Source organism: Rattus rattus, chromosome 18 (assembly GCF_011064425.1).
Source record: "Rattus rattus isolate New Zealand chromosome 18, Rrattus_CSIRO_v1, whole genome shotgun sequence".
Classification (NCBI taxonomy): Eukaryota; Metazoa; Chordata; class Mammalia; order Rodentia; family Muridae; genus Rattus; species Rattus rattus.
This window is the reverse complement of record NC_046171.1, coordinates 7,625,328-7,647,791: the sequence shown is the minus strand read 5'-3', so window position 1 is coordinate 7,647,791 and position 22,464 is coordinate 7,625,328. Positions and strand designations below refer to the sequence as shown.

At 50.2% G+C, this 22,464-nt stretch overlaps 2 protein-coding genes and 1 non-coding gene across 3 annotated transcripts; 2 read left to right on the top strand and 1 right to left on the bottom strand.

The window, feature by feature from the left end:
- Window positions 1–400: 400 nt before the first annotated feature.
- LOC116887760 lies at window positions 401–506 on the bottom strand. Its single transcript, XR_004386260.1, has one exon. It is a non-coding gene; the product is annotated as a U6 spliceosomal RNA (small nuclear RNA).
- A 2,489-nt stretch (window positions 507–2,995) lies between these two features.
- Msh5 (mutS homolog 5) lies at window positions 2,996–19,356 on the top strand. Its single transcript, XM_032888742.1, has 24 exons — window positions 2,996–3,211; window positions 3,383–3,506; window positions 4,064–4,144; window positions 4,263–4,325; window positions 5,048–5,169; window positions 5,292–5,401; window positions 5,875–5,910; window positions 7,042–7,124; window positions 7,676–7,721; window positions 9,501–9,639; window positions 10,345–10,407; window positions 14,202–14,330; window positions 14,668–14,740; window positions 15,103–15,212; window positions 15,563–15,643; window positions 16,267–16,354; window positions 16,496–16,685; window positions 16,774–16,900; window positions 17,258–17,407; window positions 17,727–17,801; window positions 17,976–18,119; window positions 18,205–18,342; window positions 18,739–18,812; window positions 19,117–19,356. The coding sequence occupies exons 1-24, from the start codon at window positions 3,074–3,076 to the stop codon at window positions 19,226–19,228; spliced, it is 2,496 nt and encodes an 831-aa protein (XP_032744633.1). The 5' UTR covers window positions 2,996–3,073; the 3' UTR covers window positions 19,229–19,356.
- Window positions 19,357–19,938: 582 nt separating this feature from the next.
- On the top strand, window positions 19,939–21,874 carry Sapcd1 (suppressor APC domain containing 1). The gene is made up of 4 exons (XM_032888740.1): window positions 19,939–20,115; window positions 20,342–20,482; window positions 21,079–21,171; window positions 21,404–21,874. The coding sequence occupies exons 1-4, from the start codon at window positions 20,002–20,004 to the stop codon at window positions 21,497–21,499; spliced, it is 444 nt and encodes a 147-aa protein (XP_032744631.1). The 5' UTR covers window positions 19,939–20,001; the 3' UTR covers window positions 21,500–21,874.
- The last annotated feature ends 590 nt before the right edge of the window (window positions 21,875–22,464 follow it).

The following is a 22,464-nucleotide window of genomic DNA, read 5'->3' as shown; positions in this document are numbered from 1 at the left end:
ACCAGGAGGCCTGATGCTGGCGAAACAGGAAGCAGAGCCCAGGCTCCACGGCAGGGGGCGGTCCTCTGAAAGCCTGTCAACGCTTAGACTTCCCTAGCCTGGGCCCCTTACCCTCCTCTCAGTGGTGAAGGTTGCCTTGGAGACCTATCCTGATACTAGGATAGCACTGGGGCTTATCCTGGGGTGGGTGGGGTGGCGACTGGTTCTGTCACGGGAAGTAAAAAGCAAAGGTCAGAGAGATTAGTGTGAGCAGAGTCAGGAAAAAGTAACTTTCCCCGGGAGGCTCGATTTTGGAGGTTCTATCCAACTGTAGTATAGAGATATAACCTGAGTACCTATTCCCCCCCCCCACTTCGGTATCTTTTAATTACCCATGACTTTACGTCAAGCACGGGCAAATAAAAATACGGGACGCCTCGCGGATTTGCGTGACATCCTTGCCCAAGGGCCCTGCTGATCTCTGTAACGTTCCCGTTTTAGTGTTTGTGTTGCTGAAGTGAGAGCTCTATTACCACCGATTTTTAAAAATATCTAAAAACAGGTCTGCCAATGTCTAACCTCCACACTCTAAGTTTCTCTACTGTCCTTTTTTTTCCTACTCAGTCTAAAAAATATATATATATGTGTGTGTTGTGTATATATATATACATGCATACACACATACTCATATATATGTGTCTGTATGCATGTTATATATGTGTGTGCATATATATACATATATATAATTTGAAGAAAAATATGCTGGACTTGGAACGACTGAGAAGCAAAACTGGACTGAGAACTGAAAGAGACAAGGGGGGCTGAGGTGGAGTGATGCATGTAATGCTGGAACAGAAGTTAGTGGTTTCCTCTTGTGCTTCCTCTTCTGAGAGTGTTCTCCTCCCTGGGGGAAGGCTTATCTCTCTCTTCCCCAGAAAGGCAGAATATACTCGGTGTTTGGGTTTTTGAACGACATCGAAGATGGCTGTAGGCTGACTCATGCGTGAGCCCCATCTAAGTTCTAAGTGTGTTCCCATTTGCTGACCCTTGAGATCTGTACAGGAGCCTCATCCCACTGATAAGAAAGATGGATTCAATGAAGCCTTATTTCCCTGCTGACGTCTCCTTTGTTCCCTCTGGTCAGTGACCGTCAAGCAATCTACTCATAGTGAGATCTCTCTGGGAGAGGCTTTAGACTCAAACAGGTTTGGCTGCCTCTCTTGTCTTTATAGCCGCAGCTGCTCTGATCATCGGTATTGACCGTGGCGCCTGGATTGCTACGAACACACAAACGTTCTCTTGCCTTTATTTTTCAGGCTGCTCTCTCCTGGGACCACCAGGGGTACTCGTGGATTTGAAGCCAGGACTGCATCAGCGGAATTTACACTCCCATCTTATCTCTGAACTCCCTCCTCTGCTTTCTCCTGCTCTTCTCTCCTCTGCTGGCTTCTCTTCCTGCGTCCTGGGATCCCTTCCGGCTTCTCCTTCTGGGTAAACCAGTCCCTAATCTCTTCGCACCCCAGATTGAAAGGTGTGTCCCTCCCTGCCACACCCCAGAGCTGTCACCAATAACCTCTTCCAGGTTTCCATAACTACATTGCTCAATAATTTGCCAAGGGTAACCATTAACCCAGTCCTTAGCCCTGCTCCCCTTGAGAGAGGATTTTCCAGTCGCTGATCAGCAGAACCAGGTCACCTCACACCATCTCTGAACCTCAGGCAGGGTCTTATTTTAGTGTAGCTAGGACAGTTTTTAAATTATGTGGTGTGTGTGTGTGTCTGTGTGTGTGTGTACAGGCAGCACAGGTGTGGAGGACAAAGGACAATCTGGAAGTCAGTTTTTTTCCTTCTACAGAGTGAGTCCTGGAGAGAATATTGAAGGTACTTTTACCTGCTGAGCCAGCCCTGATGAAGTTATTTTTGTTTGTTTTCTTGTTATTGTTTTGTTTTGAAAAGTATGTTGTTGTTGTTTTTTCCTCCCTCAGAAACCCCTTCCTTCTCCTTTCCCATTCAAACGGATCTTCAATCAGAGAAACCCTGTATCCTTAGGGGCAGGAGGGCTGTAGTATGGTTGCAATGTGCTCTAATTAGGTCTACTTTCAGAATTTAGCATCTTTCAGATACTTATACTTCCTTTTCAGGGGTCCCCCAAATAATCAATCCCGGTATTGCTCTTGTTGGGAGTGGTCATCCCCTACAATCAGGAAACGTAGGCAAAGTAGGACTGAAACAGGAGTTGGTTCGTACTTCCACATATTTATTTCAAACACTCATGCAGCGCTTATTTTGTTTGCTGGGCACTGTTCTGAGTTCTTTATAAATATTAACTTAGTGGGTACAAATATTAACCGAGCTGTCGCTGTTGGCACAGGTTGAATTAATGTTGCTTCTGCCCTCTCTCTTCAGGAAGGAGGAAGAACGACTCTGGCCCTTTAAGGTCCGCCTTCCCTCACTGGCCCTGGGCGGCCCAGACCCTTTTTCCTGGCGGGGACCTTAGTTCTGCCCGCTGCCTTCGGGCGGGCTCCGCCCAGCATCAATCAAAGCTCAGAGGCACGGCTGCTTAGCAACGGCAGAGGGCGGGAATTTTGAACACTCTGGCACCGCCCCCAATGCCAACGGACCAGTCAGCATTTAGAGCCCTCCCCGCCTTCCCGTTGGATAGCTAAGCAGACCCCTCCAGCCAATAGCGACTAAGAGGGCGGGACGAGCGAGCCCGCGCGACCCACGCCCACAGGCTGGCTGGTCCTTCCCACAGGCTCGCGGCGGTTGGTCAGGGAGGTGGCTCGACGCGGCTGAGGTGACGAAAAAGGCGGGAAAGTGCCGCGAGTTGGCGGCACCGGTAGGGTGGGGACCGAAGAGCGCGCTAAGGCTGTAGGGGCGTGGGTGGCGGGAGACTTGACGTGACAGCGCGCTCTTTCAGAGCTTCCAAAGCACGGCTTCGAGTGACAGAAATGAGGGTGGGACGGTAGCTCGGAGCTGCCCCTCGCCTGTTCCTCCCCTTCCCCGAATGCCCGCGCATCACCGGCCAAGCCACCTGCTAAGATGTTGCTTCTGAACCCCCTTCCCCTCCCATGTCCTCAGAGTCGCCGAGCCCATGGCTTTCAAAGCGACCCCAGGCCGGACGCCGCCGGGACCCGGCCCCGGGGTCCCCTCAGCCAGCTTCTCCAGCCCTCAGCCTGCAATGGCGGCGCCTGGAGGTATCGAGGAAGAGGACGAGGAGGAGCCGGCCGAGGTGTCCGAGGAGTGGGGAGGACTGAGAGGGGCTGAGTCGACCCTGTTTCACCTTGACTAAACGCCCCCTACCTATCTCCGAGATTTAGCTAAATGATTAATAATAAGGGATGGCCAAACCATGCCCTGCGGAGGGGCTCAGATATTGATCTTTCCTTCCTCCTGGGGACAGATCCATCTGTGTGTACTGTGGAGCTCGGGTTATCTGGGCATTGCCTACTATGACACTAGTGACTCCACGATCCACTTCATGCCAGATGCCCCAGACCACGAGAGCCTGAAGCTTCTCCAGAGAGGTGGGATGGAACCCTGGATTCCTCTCCTCTGGGGTGGGAAGTGTGTTCACTCATACGTCCTTATGTGACTAAGTTTACCTTATAGTCAGCTGGTTTTAGGAATTAATTATCCAACACAACTCTATTAGGTACCTGCTGTATGTTAAATGCTACAGACTTTGTCCCGGGCAAACCATTCATGGCTTTAGTGATAGTTTCCAGAACAATCCTGTTCCTTCCCATTGTGCCTTTACTAAGTCTCATTCCCTACCACGCTCCCAGTGTGCCTAGAGCATGCATCCTTTACAGATAGAAAATAAATTAGGTTTGTTTTGTTTTTTTTGAGGCAAGGTCTCACTATGTTGCTCTGATTATCCTGAAACCCACTATGTAGACCAGGCTGATTTGAACTCACAGAGATTTCCCTGCATCCCAGGGGCTGGGATCAAAGGCATGTGCCACTACGCCTGGCTAAGATACTAAATTCTTGATGGGAGCAGTGGCAAGAAGAGAGCTGCCACTTTCCCCATAGTCAAAGTGTACAGGACCCTGTGACTCACCTTCCTTCTCTTTTCAAGTTCTGGATGAAATCAACCCCCAGTCTGTTGTGACAAGTGCCAAACAGGATGAGGCTATGACTCAATTTCTAGGGAAGCTTGGTAAGGATTGCATAGGGATGGGGAAATGGAGACAGACTACTAAATTGTGTATGCTGGGAGGGAGCGTGGGGACAATAACAGGACTGGTGTCCAGGACTGTGGCCTTTTGCCTCCACAGCCTCCCAGGAGCACAGAGAGCCAAAGAGACCGGAAATCATCCTTCTGCCAAGCGTGGATTTTGGTAGCTCCTTCCTTTTTTGTTACCAGTCCCCATCCCAGGGGCTCCTGTTACCTGAGACCTTGCCCTGTGTACCCTTACCTGAAAACTGCTTCCCATGCCCCTGGAGTCTCCCCAAGATCTCTCCTGCACCTTACTGAGAAGCCGCAGGGTCAAGTATGTGAGGAATCGGGGAGTGAGTGATGGGAGAAAATGGAGAGGTGACACGCCTAAAACCGTTTTGAGGGTTAGAGTTACACCAAAGTCCTTTGTTGCATAAAAAGGAAAAGTCACTGTTTCTGGGAACCCTGGTCTACAAGACACATCCCTACTTTGCAAGCTTGCAGGTTTGCAAAAAGGACGTGGAATGGGTAATATATATAATTTTTTTTCTTTTTTTTTCGGAGCCAAGGACCGAACCCAGGGCCTTACGCTTGCTAGGCAAGCGCTCTACCACTGAGCTAAATCCCCAAACCATAATAATTTTTTTAACCTAGAAAATCCACAATCCCAGACATTTTCTCCCAAGTCACTTGTCTTTCTCAGGTTGTGCTTATAGCCAGACATCACATTACATAGAGAACTAAAGGAATGAGACTACATCTCCGTGTTTTTGGTTCTTGCTTTAGCTTCCCTTAACCACCTCTGTGGACTTGGACAAGTCATAAGGTCAGATTTGTTCTTGTTGTTAAAGTGGGGTGAGAGTGGAGCTATGAGACCTTTCCCTCCCCACCCTCCCCAAACAGGTCCAGAGATAAGCAAACAGCGCCTCCTTTCCGGAAACTACTCCTTCATCTCCGAGTCCATGACCGCCACTGAGAAAATCCTCTTCCTCTCCTCCATTATTCCCTTTGACTGTGTCCTCACGGTGAGCTGGGTCATGGGGCCAGGGCTGAGATGCAGCGGGGAAAAGGCATGAGCGCCCAGCCCTATAAAGGCAGTTTTCCAGATATTAGTGTTGCCCAGCTTTCCCTGCTGGTCCCCTCCCAGGTCCGGGCACTTGGAGGGCTGCTCAAGTTCCTGAGTCGAAGAAGAGTTGGGGTTGAACTGGAAGACTACAGTGTCGGCGTCCCTATCCTGGGATTTAAGAAGTTTGTATTGTAGGTGCCTCATCCAAACCTCAGCCAAAGTAAAGAGGACTGGGAGGGCCTAAAAAGAAAGGGTGTATGTGTGGTTTGTGTGTGTGTGTGCGTGTGTGTATGTGTGTGTGTATGTGTGTGTGTGTGTGTGTGTGTGCATGTGTGTGTGAGCGTGTGTGTGTGCGTGTGCGTGTGTGTGTGTGTGTGTGGTGTGTGTGTGTGTGTGTGTGTGTATGTGTGTGTGTGTGTGTGTGTTTGTGCATGTGTGTGTGTGTGTGTTTGTGCATGTGTGTGTGTGTGTGTGTGTGTGTGTGTGCGCGTGTGTGTGTGTGTGTGTAGGGATAGAGGACAGTGGGTGAAGTGTGCTCCGGCACAGGAGAACCAGAGGGATTGGATTGTTCGGAGATGTATTCAGAGAGGGGAGCTGAGGGAGTAGTTTAGTAATGAACCCCCATGCCTCAGACACCATTCCTGTGGCTGTTTTCTGTTCTCAGGACCCATCTGGTGAGCATAGATCAAGACACTTACAGGTGAGGTGGAGACAGCTGCTGCCTGAGGAAACAAAGGACTGAGCTTAAGGCTCTCATAATACTACTGGGGCTCTGGCTTTAGTCCTGGGGCTGCGAAGATCTCTCTCCTTGAAGGAAAGAAAAGGGTGATTGTGTGGCGGAGGGTAAACGAAAGGAAGGGGCTAAAACACAAGAATCTCCCTCCTTCCTCTTTGCAACATTGGACAAACTGAGGGGCAGGGCCTGCTGGGCAAGCACCCTGCAACAGCTCCAGCCCACCCTTTTCTTTCTTTCACTTCTTCCTTTTGTCTTCTTTCTTCTCGTTTCTTTTCCTGAGACAGGGTCTCTCTGCGTTTCAGAACCCACTGTCTAGATCAGCTGGCCTCACACTCCCTGCCTGCCTCTGCTTTCTGAGTGCTTGGGTTACTGGTGTGAGCCACCACACCTGGCTTTTATTTCCTTTTCTAAGGGGAGAAGCTAAGGCCAACAAAAGTGAGTAATAAACCACACATTGAGATTACTGTTGCTAGGCAGGAAATAAAAAGATTATTACTAACTTAAATCTCACTTCTTTTCTCAGTTCTCAGCCCCCTTTGTTATAAAAAGTTCATTGCAGTATGGATGGGAACACGGTTCAGTGAGTAGACGCTCTAGCGTTTGAGGATCTGTGTTTGGATTCTAAGCATTTGCATACAAAGCCACTCACTGCGGTTTGTGTGACTGCAATCTCCATGCTAGAGTGGGTGGGTCTCCGACTGCTGGGTTTTGCTGGCTGCCACTTAGCCAAAGTAAGTGGGGAACTTGAAGTTCAATGAGAGACCTTGTCTTAAAAGAGGGCAAGACAGAGAACATGGCTTCTACATATATGTGCAGACAGAGAACATGGCTTCTGCATATGTGTGCAAGAGCATGCTCACCTGCATACAAATATGTGCACACAGGCAAGTGTGCTGGCTCAGCTTTAATCCCAGTGCTAAGAAGCAGAGGCAGGGGGATTTCTATAAGTTTGAGACCAGCCTCGTCTACATAGCGAGTTCCAGGATAGCCAGGGTTACATAGAGAGACCCTGTCTCAAAAACAAATATGTACACACATGCATATGCCACGTCTGGAATGTACAGAAATTCAGACTCCTCCATTTCTCTGTGACAGCGTTCTACAGATTTTCAAGAGTGAGTCTCACCCCTCGGTGTACAAAGTAGCCAGCGGGCTGAAGGAGGGGCTCAGCCTCTTTGGTAGGTGTGGCCTGATGTTCACCCCTCTGAAAACATGCTAGAAAAGCAATTGACTCTACAGCCACGTGCAGGCTCTCTCTTCTGGCTGTACGACATTCAAGATGCCTTTTCCACACCAGCCCGGGTATCTCAGTCTTGGCACCCACCTGACCTGAGCTCCTTTAAAGACTCTAGCCATACAGTGTAATTCACTTGTCGGCTGTGACCTTACCAACACTGTTCAATCTCTGGCTATGTATGAATGTGTCCACTGATTGATGAGTTTTAGATTTGTATAGTTTTTATCTGATTCTTCTGGCTTCAGAGCATATTAGGGATGTGGCTCTGGGTGTCCAGCTTCTCACGGGTTATGCTGTAGTTTTACATATTGGGACGGGCTTTTGTGAGTTGCAGCCATTCCCATTCATATATTTCCCTGACTGAATGTCCATCCCTTTTTCCACCCTCACGTGATAAGCCAGGCACCAATTTCGGTTGCTTTTCTGTCCTGTACCCGGGCCTCCAGACTGGCCTACCTTGTAACAAGTCCACTCCCTATGCATACCCCACAGGAATCCTCAACAGATGTCGCTGTAGGTGGGGACAGAAGCTGCTCAGGTGAGTGGGTCTCAGACATAGGTTTATAAGCAAATCCACACTGAGTACCAAGGCCTGTTAATATCGGTCTACAGGCCGTGACAAACTCGATTTCATTTAGTAGTGCTAGAAATACCAACTGCCCATGTAGACCCCAGTGTAGTCGCCAGTGTAATCCTCACTTTATGCTGTCAGCACAGATGCAAACATACCCCTGGATAACTAGCTTTCTCCTAGTAATTCAGTCCAGCTCTCAAGCTAGGGAATGGTACTGCTTGCAGTGAGTGGGTTCTTCCACATCAAAGAATGTAACTAAGATAATCCCTCGTGCTATTCTCAGAAGTAATTCTAGACTGTGTCAAGTTGATTACAACACCACTATTCACCTCGGTTTTAATTTTCAGGATCACATCCTCAACCTCCTTGTGAGCCCTTTCCTACGAGATATACCCAATATTCTAGTCACCCATGTCAAAATGTAATCTCATGTTTGAGGGTCAAATCAACTTTCTCTACTAAGAGATGACCATTATTAAGAGTTGTAGGATGGGGGTTGGGGATTTAGCTCAGTAGTAGAGCGCTTGCCTAGGAAGTGCAAGGCCCTGGGTTCGGTCCCTAGCTCCGAAAAAAAGAACCAAAAAAAAAAAATTGTAGGATGAGTTGAGTATGGCCATCGTGTGTTTAATCCCACTGGAGGCAGAGGCAGAGGCAGGTAGATCTCTATGAGTTCCAGGTCAGCCAAGGCTATGAATTCTATTCCCAGAACTCACATGATCGAAGAAGAAAAACAATTCACACAAGTTGTCCTCCATCTTCTACATATGGCACATGCATGCTCACACACACACACACACACACACCTTTACAAAAAGCAAGAGGGGTGGAAAACAAGAAAAAGAAGAAATTGTAGGCTAGGGGCTGATGGGACAACTTCACAGGTAAAGGTGTTTTCTGCACAGCCCTAACAACCTGAACCCCCATAAAGGCAGGACAGAGCCAGCTCCACAGTTACCTCCATGAGTGCCTTGGCATCTGTGTTCACATATACACAATGCATACAACACACAACAGCAGGCTGGGAAGGGACCTGTGGCAAACACCTGCAATTCCGGCAAATTCTAGGAAGTAGAAGCTAGAGGAGCAGGAATTCTAGGTCAGCCCTGATATAGCAAGTTGGAGACCAGTCTGAACTATGTGAAGCCCCGTCTCAAAAAAAAACAAAAACCTGCAGGTAGGGATGTGGCTTAGTGGTTCATTGCTTAGGTAGTGAGTAAGCCTTGACTCAGCCCTCAACTTTGCCAAAAGAAGGAAGGATGGAAGGGAGTCGGGGAGAGAGAGAATGAGAATTAGTTCCAGGCATCTACACAGAAAGAGCACAGAAAGATGAGACTTCGTCTATGCTGTTTCCCTAAGATACTGTCGCGGCTGCACACAGATAGCAAACTCATATTGACTCACCCTCTCCCACTCAGCTGCAGAGAGCTGCAGTGTTGTCACACAAATACCATGACACACTGTTCCCCCTCTAAAACACTGACACGCTCCACCACACATCCACATGGAGTGACACATGGTCTCCTCCGTCAAAGCCATGATGTGCAGACACAGTCATCGTGACTGGCAGTTTTCAGTATGTACATATAAACAAGCCCACATACACAGGGCCCCACTCTTGCCAGTTATAACGTACATGCCTGTCGTGTGCTGCAGGCACATAGTACCATGTTCCCCAAAGATTTCCAAGCAAAATGAAGACGAGAGAAGACTTGTAACCTTCCCATCCCAACCCTCACCCTCCAGGCTATGGTTTACACGTCCGACCCGGGAGCTACGGGAGCTCAATTCCCGTCTGGATGTCATTGAGTTTTTCCTGATGCCTCAGAACCTGGACATGGCCCAGATGATGCACCGGCTCCTGAGCCACATCAAGAACGTGCCTGTGAGCCCAGGGTAGCCATCAGGGTGGGAAATAACGCTTATAGAAAAAAATTGGGTTGCTTATTTTTATTTTATTAAAAGTTAGTTTGTTCGGTTGCTTTTGTTTTTGTTTTGGGATAGGGTCTCACTGTGTAACCGTGTATGGCCTGGGACTCAGATCTACCTGCCTCTGCCTCCCAAGTGCTGGGGGTAAAGCCATGCACCACCACACCTGGCTATTTATTTGTTCTTGAGATAGGGTCTCCCTATGTAGCCCTGGCTGTCCTGGAACTTGCTATGTAGACCAGGTTGGTCTTGAACTCAGAGATCCACTTTCCTCTGGAGTGCTGAGATGAAAGGCCTGCACACTACACATAGCCCAAGATTTATTTTATTTTCAATTATTTGCATGTGTAGCCGGGCCTATGAATTTTAGGCCAGCCTGGCCTCTACAGTGAGTTCTGGTTCAGTCAAGGCTACCTAATGAGACCCTATCTCAAACAGAAATTAGGTGCGTCTGTGTGGAGCACACGCATGTGAGTGTGGGTGACTGCAGAGCCCAGAATAGGATGGTGGATCACCTAAAGCTGGAGTTATGGGTGACTGTGAACCTCCTGGTGTGGGTGCTGGGAACCAAACCTTGGTCCTCTGAAAGAGCATCTCTCCCACCTGGACTGTGTGCCCTCAGGCGGCAAATGGCAAATCATAGCTGTCCTTTTGCTTATAGCTGATTCTGAAACGCATGAAGTTGTCCCACACCAAGGTCAGTGACTGGCAGGTGCTCTACAAGGTAAGGCCTCTCTCTGTTTTGAGTCAAGATGTAACCTAGAAATCCTCACTCTTTTTTTATATGTGCTCTTTTTTTTTTTTTCCGGAGCTGGGGACCGAACCCAGGGCCTTGTGCTTGCTAGGCAAGCGCTCTACCACTGAGCTAAATCCCCAACCCCAGGAATCCTCACTCTTAGGATCCTCCTGCCCCTGGCCCTGCCCCTGGCCCCTTGCCCTGAGCTCTGGGATTGCAGAACTTTTTAGATCAGAAGTCCAAGTCAAGCCTTTGTGTCCTGTGTCCAGACCTTCTTCTCTTGGGACACCCTGCCACACTTCACTCACTGATGTTTCTTTTAAACTCTGTGTTGCAGAAATAGCAAATATTTTGCAGGGAACGGTGCAATTACTCCTCTTGTGGCCAAGCATTCAGCTTCAACCCTTTGACTCAGCAGTCTCTCCATCTCCAGCCTTTGTATCTTTCTACCCATAAGCACTTTGCTGTGGCTGTCACAGTCAGTACTGATGCTGCTGTTCCATATCAGAGCCACAAGGTCCCCTCACCCCGTGTTGTCCCACTCATCTGTCTTCCTTGCCTGCTTGCTTTTTCTTTATTTTTGGAGTTTTAGAGACGGGTTCTCTGTGTAGCCCTGGCTATCTCAGAACCAGCTCTGTAGACCAGGCTGACCTTAAACTCAGAGATCCACCTGCCTCTGCCTCCTAAGTGCTGGGATTAAAGGAGTGAGCCACCATGGCTGGCTTTTTATTTTATTTATTTTTATTTACTTATTTACCTATCCATCCATCAATCAATCTGTCCCTTCTGTTGGTCCACCCACCCACCTGGGTTTGGGTTTTTGTTTTTTTTGTTTTTTTTTTTAAGATTTATGGGGTTGGGGATTTAGCTCATTGTTAGAGCGCTTGCCTAGCAAGCGCAAGGCCTGGGTTCGGTCCCCAGCTTCGAAAAAAAAAGAAAAAGAAAAAAAAGATTTATTTATTTTATGTATGTGTGTACACTGTAGCTGTCTTCAGATACACCAGAAGAGGGCATCAGATCTCATTACAGATGGCTGTGAGCCACCATGTAGTTGCTGGGATTTGAACTCAGGACCTGTGGAAGAGCAGTCAGTGCTCTTAACCACTGAGCTATCTCTCCAGCATCCCCACCTGGGTTTTTTGAGACAGTGTTTCTCTGTGTAGCCCTGGCTATCCTGAACTCCTTTTGTATTCTAGGTATAGCCAAAAACCACGGTCAGTTCTTAGATCAAAGACAAAGTAATCAAGCAATGTAGTAAACCAGGAGACCACACGAGAGAGTAATTAAGCAGAGTAGTAAGCAAAAGGATCACACAAGGAAATAATTCAGCAAATTAGTACATAAAGCCCCACGGTCAGTCGCTGTTTCTGACATTCTTACCTGAGCCGAGTCTGAGCCCAGGGACAAACGCCAAATTCCTAGAAGTGGCACCAAAGCTCTCAACAGAAGAGACAGTGACACTGGGCCTAGCTCAAGCTTCTGAAACCTCAAAGTCCACCCCCCAGAGACACACTTCTTCCAACAAGACGACTCCCTATGGGCCTCTGGGGACAATTTTCATTCAGACCACCACATTCATTTACTTACTTTGTTTTTGTTTGTTTGTTTGTCTTGAGATGGGGTTTCATTATGTAGCCCTGGCTGGAATAGATCTCTTTATGTAGATCCCATTAGCTTAAAATCCACAGAGCCTGGCCTTCCTCTGCCTCCCTTTTGAGTGCTTGGATTAAAAGTGTGCACCACCATGCCTCTGTATCTTTTTGAATTTTAAAATTTACCATTCTATTGTTTCCATTTGATTTTTAGACACTAATTACATTTATCGGTGAATGTGGGTGCATACAGGAGTCAGCGAGTGTGAAGGAGAGAGGAAAAGCCACAGGCATCAGTGCTTTTCTCCCGATGTGTGGGAACCAGGGGTTGAACTCAAGTTGTCAGGCTTGGCAGCAAGCACCTCTACCTGTGGTGCCATCTTGCTGGCCCTTATATTTTGAAGCAGTTTAAGACGTGAAGGTCATAAGAACTTTAGAGTTATTGTATAACTCATTTACTTTCCCTTAATAATAATATCTTATATAACCACAAAACAATTGTGTGTGTGCTAGGCATTGAACCTAGGACTTCACGTATGCTTGGCAAATGGTGGATCACTGAGCTAGATTCCCAGCCTTCACTGCATTCTATCAATGTTTTAGAATATTTACTTATTATCAGAATATTTACTTATTATCCAGTTTGAGACAGGGTCTCACTATGTAGCACTGTGCGCACTGCACGTCCTGGAACTTGCTTTGTAGACTAGGCTAGCCTCAAACTTGTAGCAACCCTTTTGTCTCTGCCTCGTAAGCACTGATGTTTGCTTGTTTGGTTGATTACTTTTGAGACAGGATCTCAAAACATAGCACAGGCTAGCCTCAAATGCATTATGCCATCCAAGTTGATCTTGAACTTGTGATCCATCTGCCTCAACTTCCAGAGTGTGGGATTACAGACTTCTGACATCACACCCAGGAGATCTTGTTCCCTCAGAGCAAAAGAAGCACAAGGCTAGCCTGTGCTACAGAGAGAGTTAGAGAGCTGTGTAGGTAACTTAGTGTGATCTTATCTCAGAGTAAACAGGTGGGGCTACAGCTCAGCAGGGGTGCATGGTAAGAGTGAGATCATGGGAGCTACATGCTGGGTTCTTGCCCCCCGTCCATTAATTTGCTGCCACAGTTGAGGCTGTCATTGCCTCTTGTGCTTTAGACTGCTCGTCTGTGAACTGGAAGTGGAGGTAGTGCCCACCCCACAGGGCTGCTCTGACTCACAATGAGATCTAGAACGCGGCCTGGCACATCAGTGTGGATCACTGCATCTCCCTCCTCTGTTCATTTGCTCTGTTCCTGCTCTCAGCTGACTTTGGAATTTTTATTCCAGACCTAGCACATTTCCTTCTCTGTGAAAAGGCTTCCCAAACAGCCTCAGGCCTCGCTAGACTTGTCGTTTGAAATTCTCGCACTTTGTCAGCGGTACAACTGTATCTGTTTGTCTCGGCCCTTGACTTGTGCAATTTATACGGCTCTTGTAGAGAAGGCCACTCCCTCTGGTTCTGACCGTAGCCTAATCCGTGCTTACATCAGCTCTTGGTCCCTGACCTCACCTGCACAGTTAGTTCTCAAGGACTCTGGCCTCCTTGTCTGTCTCTTCTCTTTTACTTCCTTCCTGGCTTCTAAAAACCGCTTAGTTATTTAGTGTATGTTTGTGTTTGCATGTGCAGTGACTTTCATGTGGGAGGCAGAGCAGACTAGCCAGTGAGACTCTCCCTCCAAAGACAGGCCTCAGAAACGGAACTCAGGCTGTCAGGCTTGGCAGCGAGAGCTTACTTGCTGAGCCATCTCCCCAGGTCCCCCCACCTTTTCTTCACTTTCATTCCTATTTTTTTCTTGTCCTCCTCTTGTAGAAGCTTAATAACCTTCTGTTCTCTCTATAGTTTTTCCCTTTCTTTCTTTTTTGTTTTTGTTTTTGTTTTTGTTTCCTGAGACAGGGTTTCTCTGTGTAGCCCTGGCTGTCCTGGAACTCATTCTGTAGAACAGGCTGACCTTGAACTCATAGAGATCCACTTGCCTCTGCTGGGGTTACAGGCATGCACTATCACGCCCCGCTGATATGTGTTTATCTGTGTTTCTGTGTGTGTCTTTTGCCTTTGATGACTTCTCAGTGTTCACCATTGGATTTTGTGCTTCTCATTCTGTCCATGTCCCCTGGGTGGCGTGGCATACCTTCCTCAGTCATCTCTCCTGCAGACTGTGTACAGCGCCCTCGGCCTGAGGGATGCCTGCCGTTCCCTGCCCCAGTCCATCCAGCTTTTTCGGGACATTACCCAGGAGTTCTCTGACGACCTGCACCACATTGCCAGCCTCATCGGGAAGGTGGTGAGTGGAAGCCAGACACCGAGGAGGAGGAGGAGGAGGAGGAGGAGGAGGAGGAAGGAGGAGGAGGGGAGGAGGAGGAGGGGAGGAGGAGGAGCAGCAGCAGCAGCAGCAGGGCACGATGGAGGAGTAGAAAGGGTCTGGGTCTGGAGAATGTGGTATAAAGTGGGGACGAGTCGGAGATAAAGGATCACCTGGTGACCAAATAGCACGCTGAGAGGAAGTGTCTGAAAATGAGAATTAAAGGGGGATCTGGGGCCTAAGGAGAACTGAGGGACAGGGCAGAGAGAGGATGCTGGGTGCTAAGAAGCTAGATAGATGCCTTAATTTGTCTCCTCAGGTGGACTTTGAGGAAAGTCTTGCTGAAAATCGCTTCACAGTCCTCCCCAACATAGATCCTGAAATAGACGCTAGTGAGTACTGGGCATGGGGCCGTGGGCGTGGGGACCCTGGGTCAGCCATAGAATCCATTCTTGGATAGACACCATAAATGGGAATCTGCTTTGCATCCAGAATAAAGATCTTCCTTTGTTGTTGAGACAGAGTCTCCAGTAGCATGGGCTAGCCTCAGACTCAGTATATAACTAAGGAGAGCCTCGAACTCTTGATCCTTCTGCTCCCACTCTGGAGTGCTTGGATTACAGGCATGCACCACCATGCCCAGATAATCAGGAATTATTAAAAAAAAATTAGCTTCATGTGGCCAGAGTTGGCCTTGAACCTTAGTCCTCCCACACCTTGTTTTTTATGTGCATATAATTTTCTCCACACCTAGAAAAGAGAAGGCTGATGGGGCTTCCGAGTTTCCTCACGGAAGTTGCTCAGAAGGAGCTGGAGAACCTGGACTCTTGTATCCCCTCATGCAGTGTCATCTACATCCCTCTGGTGAGTGCAGGGGGAGGCGAAGTCCCCAGGAGTCTCCTGTGACACGTGAATGCCTTAGAATGCTAGAGGGGAGGAGGAGGACAGTGGCTCTCAGACTCATCCAGAGGTCTCATGTGAAGCGATGAGGGAGAAGGTGGCATCCAGCCAGATGAGCTAAATCCACCCAGGCAGTCAGCGGATGACAGACACCCACCGTCATATCTGGCCGTCCTTAAATCCAGGGACATGAATACCTTTGGTGACTTCTGTCTCCCACAGAGGAATGGAGGATCCTGGTGATGTCTGGGCTTCCTCTAGGACCAGAGGGTGTTCGTAGGTCACTGCCCACTCTGTCTCCTTTCTCTTCCCAGATCGGCTTCCTCCTTTCCATTCCCCGCTTGTCTTTCATGGTGGAGGCCAGTGACTTTGAGATCGAGGGACTGGACTTCATGGTGAGTGTCTTGACCTCTCTGCGGAGTGGGCAATGGAGAGTGTGATAAGGAAATGATAAGAAGCTGGAAGAAGGGTCTCGGCCCATCGACGCCAAGCAAGACGTGGGATCATTGGGGTAGCTTAGGAAGCTTTGCCAAGGGGTTGGGGATTTAGCTCAGTGGTAGAGCACTTGCCTAGCAAGCGCAAGGCCCTGGGTTCAGTCCCCAGCTCCGAAAAAAAGAAAAGAAAAGAAAAAAAAGAAGCTTTGTCAATCCTGAGTCAGAAGAGGAGTTGAGGGACAGGGGAGTGGGACGGGTTGGGGGAGGTCCAGGCAGGTGGAGGAGAGAGAGGAACCCAGGGATGAAAAGCCTCTGGGGCAGGGTGGTGTGGCCCTGGCTGTTCTGGAACTCACTGTAGATCAGGCTGGCCTGCAACTCACAGAGATCCACCTGCCTCTGCCTCTCAAGTGTTGGGGATTAAGGGTGTGCATGCCTGCTTTGTGATCAGCTTTAATCCCAGCACTCTGGAGACAGAGGCAGGTGGATCCCTGTGAGTAGCAGGCCAGCCAGGGCTACAGAGTGAAATCCTGTCCCGAAACAAAGCAAAACCCCCAAATCCCAGAGCTCGGACTCCTTGCACCCAGTTTCTCTCAGAGGACAAGCTGCACTACCGTAGTGCCCGGACCAAGGAGCTGGACGCACTGCTGGGGGACCTGCACTGCGAGATCCGGGGTGAGGAGCACTGGTGGGAGGCAGCAGGCGGACAGACGCTGCCCTCAGGCTGGCCCCTCTGAATGGTTCTGGGAGTTCGCCCTGCAGCCGTATGCCTGTTCCAGATCTTTCCATGCACCTCTCTCTCCTGCACTTTCCCAGACCAGGAGATGCTGCTGATGCACCAGCTGCAGTGCCAGGTGCTGGCACGGGCTCCGGTCTTGACTCGGGTACTGGACCTTGCCTCCCGCCTGGACGTCCTGTTGGCTCTTGCCAGTGCCGCCCGGGACTACGGCTATTCGAGACCGCATTACTCTCCCTGCATCCAGGGAGTACGAATCAAGAATGGCCGGTGAGAAGAGAGTGAGGCTTCATCTGCTGCTGTGGGGGGTTCATCCCCTGGACCCACAAACCATGCAGTGTCTCTCCACCCACCACAGGCATCCACTGATGGAGCTGTGCACACGGACCTTCGTGCCCAACTCCACAGACTGCGGTGGGGACCAGGGGAGGGTCAAAGTCATCACTGGACCCAACTCCTCAGGGAAAAGCATATATCTGAAACAGGTGAGGGCCATACAGCTGAGGTGTCTCGCATCTCCTCCTCCACCCCCGCTGACAGCCAGGCCGCATCCTCTGCTCCCCCACAGTACATGTCCTTGTGCTCTGAGGGACAGTCGGTCCTTTAGGAAAACCCCTGGACCAACCTCCAAATAGACCCATGTCGTGCCCTAGTGCGCCTCTACCCACAGCCCTGACTCTGCAGTTAGTTCTGCAGTCAGGACCCGGGACACAGTGTGGCCACACCTCTGTTCTCTTCCACTGCGTCCTCTCTTTACTCTGTCATTCATGTCTTTACTTGAATCTTACTTTGCCCATAGCACAGTAACAGGCCCATGTTCTGTCTTCCCTGCCCCTGCCCAGGTAGGCTTGATCACCTTCATGGCCCTGGTGGGCAGCTTCGTGCCTGCAGAGGAGGCGGAAATTGGGGTAATCGATGCCATCTTCACCCGAATTCACAGCTGCGAGTCCATCTCCCTCGGTCTCTCCACCTTCATGATTGATCTCAACCAGGTTAAAGGGAGCAGAAGGAGGTGCGGGAGGGGATAACGGGGTAGGAGCTGTGTCCCTGGAAGTCCTGGGCAGGAACACACATCCTCAGGTGCATATCGTGTGCACTGGGGGCCAGGGAGCACTCAGGCCGGAGTCTGGAGGCTACGACGCCATCGACTGTTCTCCTTTGTGTGACCTCTTAGCTGGCAAGTGAGGGCAAATAAAGGAGTTGCTGCTTAAAAGCTTGCGGTTTAGGGGGACACACGTAAGGAGTTTATTCTTGATGACACAGCACAGCCCTGAGCGCTGAGGAAGCTCCCTTGTTCCTCATGCCCGGCAGGTGGCGAAAGCAGTGAACAATGCCACAGAGCACTCCCTGGTCCTTATTGATGAATTCGGGAAGGGAACCAACTCGGTACGGAGGAAAAGGCTGAGAGGCTAAGGAGAGGGCATGGAGGAAGATGAGGGGCAGGAGCAGGAGACTGAGCAGGAGAAGGAAGAGGACTCGTGGACAGAGGGGAGGGGGAGCCAGGGCAGGCACAGGACACAGCCGCCCTGGCTCCGCCCTCTCACCTCTGCCCGCTGACAGGTGGATGGTCTGGCACTTCTGACTGCTGTGCTCCGTCACTGGCTAGCACTGGGACCCAGCTGCCCGCACATCTTTGTGGCCACCAACTTCCTGAGCCTTGTTCAGCTGCAGCTGCTGCCGCAAGGACCCCTGGTACAGTATTTGGTGAGGAAGTCACTCTGACCACCACAGCCTTTCCCTCCTCTCAGTCCCAGGGACTGAGGGCACACTGTCATTGTTCTCTTTGAAGACCATGGAGACTTGTGAGGATGGGAACGACCTTGTCTTCTTCTATCAGCTTTGCCATGGCGTCGCCAGTGCCAGCCACGCCTCCTACACTGCGGCCCAGGCTGGACTTCCTGACCCACTCATTGCTCGAGGCAAAGAGGTGATGAGCATTGTGTGCGACACCCCCACCACAGAGGGGGGTACCCCCTTGAGTACAGCGTGGCTCCTCTAAGGTTTTTTTTTTAAGATTTACTTATTCTATGCATATGAGAGTCTCCTTGAGTTTATATAAATATACCACGTGTGCCCGGTGCGTGTGGAGGTCAGGAGACGACATCGAATCTCAGGAACCGGAATTACGATGGCTCCTGAGCCGCCACGTGGGTGCTGGGGATTGAGCCCAGGTCCTCTGTGAGAGTAGTAAGAGCTCTTAGCCACTGAGCCAACTCAGTACCCTTCTACCTGTTCTGGGCTTCAAGGCCCACAGTCTTCTCTCATTTCCCCTCTTCCCTAATGCCCTCGCCCCCACCCATCCTTCTCGGGCTTTCTACACTAGGTCTCAGACTCGATCCGCAGCGGGAAGCCCGTCAAGCCCATGCATGAACTTGTGAGGAGGACCCAGATGGAAAAGTGAGTGGGGCTGCTGGGCTCCTCAGACCCCTGTGTTCTCTCTCACCAGGCCTCAGCCAGCCCTCCTGCAGCCCTGTGCTCTCCTCCTCACCAAGTCAGGTGTGGCACATGGCTGTAAGGGGTGTTCAAAGCCAGCCTGGGCTACATAGCAAGACCTTGTCAGAAAACGACGAACGAGAGCAACCCAGTGTCCATGGCTGCCTTTGAAACCCTTGGCTCCTCAAGGCTGCAGTTTCACACGGATGCTCCCCTCTGCATAGGGAGTTTGATGACCCAGAATCACTCAGTTCTTTCTCCCCTGCAGTTGCCAGGCCCTGGTGGATAAATTTCTAAAACTGGACTTGGAAGATCCCTCACTGGACCTGGACATTTTCATTAGTCAGGAAGTGCTCCCTGCCGCCACCACCATCCTTTGAGAGTCCTCCCTCTGCCTTCCAGCTACCTGAGTCCCGGGGGCTACCACACCTCTTCCTCCCCTTCTTTACTGAAGAGTTCTCTTTGTACATTTTGTCTTGTGTTGGGAATAAAGTTTATTTTGGATCAAGGTGTTTCCTTCTGTCACCCAAGACAACAACTGGGACAGGGAGCAGTCACTCAGAAATACAGTGACAGTTGGGCTGGGCTCAGTGGTTAGGAGCACTGGCTGCTCTTGCAGAGAAAGTGGGTTTGGTTCCAAGAACCACATGGTGGTTTACAACTGTGCGGTCACTCCAATTCCAAGGGATTTAACGCCCTCTTCTAGTCTCAGTGGGCTCTGGGGCACACGGAATACACACAAACTCATGGGGACACACAGACTAATTAATAGAGACATACATTTAGTCGGGAATGCAGGTATGATGGTGCACACCTTTAATTCTAGCACCAGGAGAACAAAGGCAGGTGGATCTCTGAGGCCAGCCTGGTCTACAGAGCGAGTTCCAGGCTGGCTAGGCTATGTAGGGAGACCCTGACTCAAAAAGATAAAAATTTAAATAAATTCAGATTCTGTCCTTGGGACTCAACAAGGACAAGCTACTTCCAACAGACTGTACAAAAAAGAATGAAGGTTGACACACGGTTAAGGGGGGCTATCTATCTCTTGCCTTAAGGACTGTCCTGGCCTCACAGGCTAAAAGACAAGGCAGGATGGGTAGAAGATGGGTTGGGGAGGGACCAGCCCTGGCTCCGCCCTTCCCACTTGAGAGCCATGGAGAGCCCAGGTCCTGGTGAACTACCCCTGGTGCAAGCGCCCTACACTGTTCTGCTGCTACCCCTGGGGACAAGCCGTCAAGACCCAGGGGCCCAGAACTTCTTCCTCTGGGTGAGTACTAGACCAACTCGGTCTTAGGACATCCCCTCCCCTGATCTGCCCTTGATATATTTCCTCTCAACTCTGAGGACCCACAGACTTTCTCCCTGTGTCCCTTGCCGTTGAAGTCCTCAGTGGAGAGTCCGAGCTCACCCTTAGTGACCAGATAGTGAGATCACCATATCTAGGGTCCGGCTAATAGTGAGAAGTTTTGGTCTGTGTCTCTCGTCTAAGCCAGCTGCAGATGATGCAGGCTCTGGAGAGGGAACAAGATGCTCTGTGGCAGGGCCTGGAGCTGCTGGAGCATAGCCAAGCCTGGTTTGCAGACCGTCTGAGGGAAACACAGCAACGGCAGCTGCAGCTGGGGGCCCTTGGTGAGGTAGGGGGCAGCCATCTGTGCATGAGTTGGGGAGGGAGAAGCAGGGAGCATGTGGACCTCACTGTCTGCTCTGGAAAGGGGAGGGTTAACAGGCAGGGCTCATGAACTGGAAAAGCATTGGAATGACAGGATGGCCACCAGTGTTCATTGTGCTGGAAGAGGCCAGTCTGCATTCCATTCAAAGGGACTCCATCTAAGCACCCCACAGAGAGCAGGAGAGTGGCCTGGGTGTCTCTACAGGGCAGGGGATGGTCAGAGAGGATCCATAAGGAACAGGAGTCGGGGTAGGGTGGGGAGGGTTCCAGGCAGTTTGAAAGGAACTGAAATGTTAAGAGGTGGACATAGGGGGTTGGGGATTTAGCTCAGTGGTAGAGCGCTTGCCTAGCAGGTGCAAGGCCCTGGGTTCGGTCCCCAGCTCCGAAAAAAAGAAAGAAAAAAAAAAAAAAAAAAGAGGTAGACGTAGAGAGGGAGGGCTGGCTTTTCCATCTGTCTGGAAGGGTTCTGGAAGGAGGGTCTCTGATGAGGAGAGAGGCCGGTGGTGAAGAGGTGGCAGAAGGACCTGTTTCCAGCACACGGTCACCCTCCAACCCCTTTAGGGCTTTCTGATGGACTCACACTCAGAGACCGCCGCCCCTCAGCTAACCAGGATTCAAAAGGTGAATGCTTGTTTGCGCAGTCTGATTCAGAAGGTGAGTTTATTGTTCTTAATTTCTAGACTTCGGGGAGGGGGCTTGTGGAGTCAGGTTGATTCGGCCTTGCCCGTATCCACTGGAAAAGCTGATTCCTGTGCAGCCCAGGGCCAGGAGGGAATGCCAAGGCAGAGAACTTGTGGCAGCGATGGGTAAACTGAGGGGTGTTGAGCCGTGGCTGACAAACCCACAGGGTGAGTGGCGGGTGCCAGGCTGGTTCTCTCTCTTTCAGGAGTTGTCAAAGCAGCAGGAAGGAGTCAGCCAGCGAACGGGAGAGGTGGTCAGCCAGGCTCCCCCACCAGGAGCAAAGGGGCCTACCCTTGTGTAAACCCTCCCCTCCCTGCACTGGTGTAAGGAGTGGGGTTGGAGTCAGAGTCCCCTGCCCCTGCCCCCCTCATCTATTTAATCTTCATTCAGCAGCCAGTGGCTCCAGGCTGAGAAATTCAGACAACTCAGTAGAGTGTTCCTGCAACTCCTAAAAGTGTCCACCGCACCTCCTTGCCGTCCCTTGCCCTCCCTCTCCCCCATGCCACGTACAAAGCCCTGTCTTTCTTCAGTGTATTTGGGGAGGAGGCGTGATCAAGGAGACTCTCCTTCAGCTTGAAGCAAAACTAAGCTAAAAAAGCTGCCCTGGAATTTAAAGGAAAATTGTACTTTCTGGTGCCCCTGCCCTGCTCTGCTTCTGGAATAAACAGCAGCTCTTCAAAAAAAAAAAAAAAAAAAAAAAAAAAAAGAGAGAGAGAAAGAAAGAAAAGAAAAGCCTTTGGTTTGGTTCCCGTTGGGGTTAGGAAAAGCACCCCAAGGGAAACCCATCATCCTAGATCCCAATCCTGTGTGTGTGTGTGTATGTTTGATTGATGTTTTTGAGCTAGGGTCTCATAGCTCAGGCTGGCCTTGAACTCACAGCAGCAGTGTTTCCTGTTACAGGGACTACAAGTTGTACCACCTGTGCACACCGGTCTACTCGTCTTAGAAAGACAAAGGAGCCAGGCAGCGGCAGTGCATGCCTTTGATCCCTGCGGTAGGAAGACACGCAGAGGCAGGTCTGTGAGGCCAGCCTGGTCTAAAGAAAGATAAGGGACAAATGTGATAGAAGAAAAATCCCTGGGCTGGAGAGATGGCTCAGAGGTTGAGACCACTGATTGCTCTTCCAGAGGACCTGAGTTCAATTCCCAGCAACCACATGGTGGCTCACAACCATCTGTAATGAGATCTGGTGCCCTCTTCTGACATGCAGATATTTATATATATGTGCAGAACATTATGGATATAATAAATAAATAGATCTTAAAA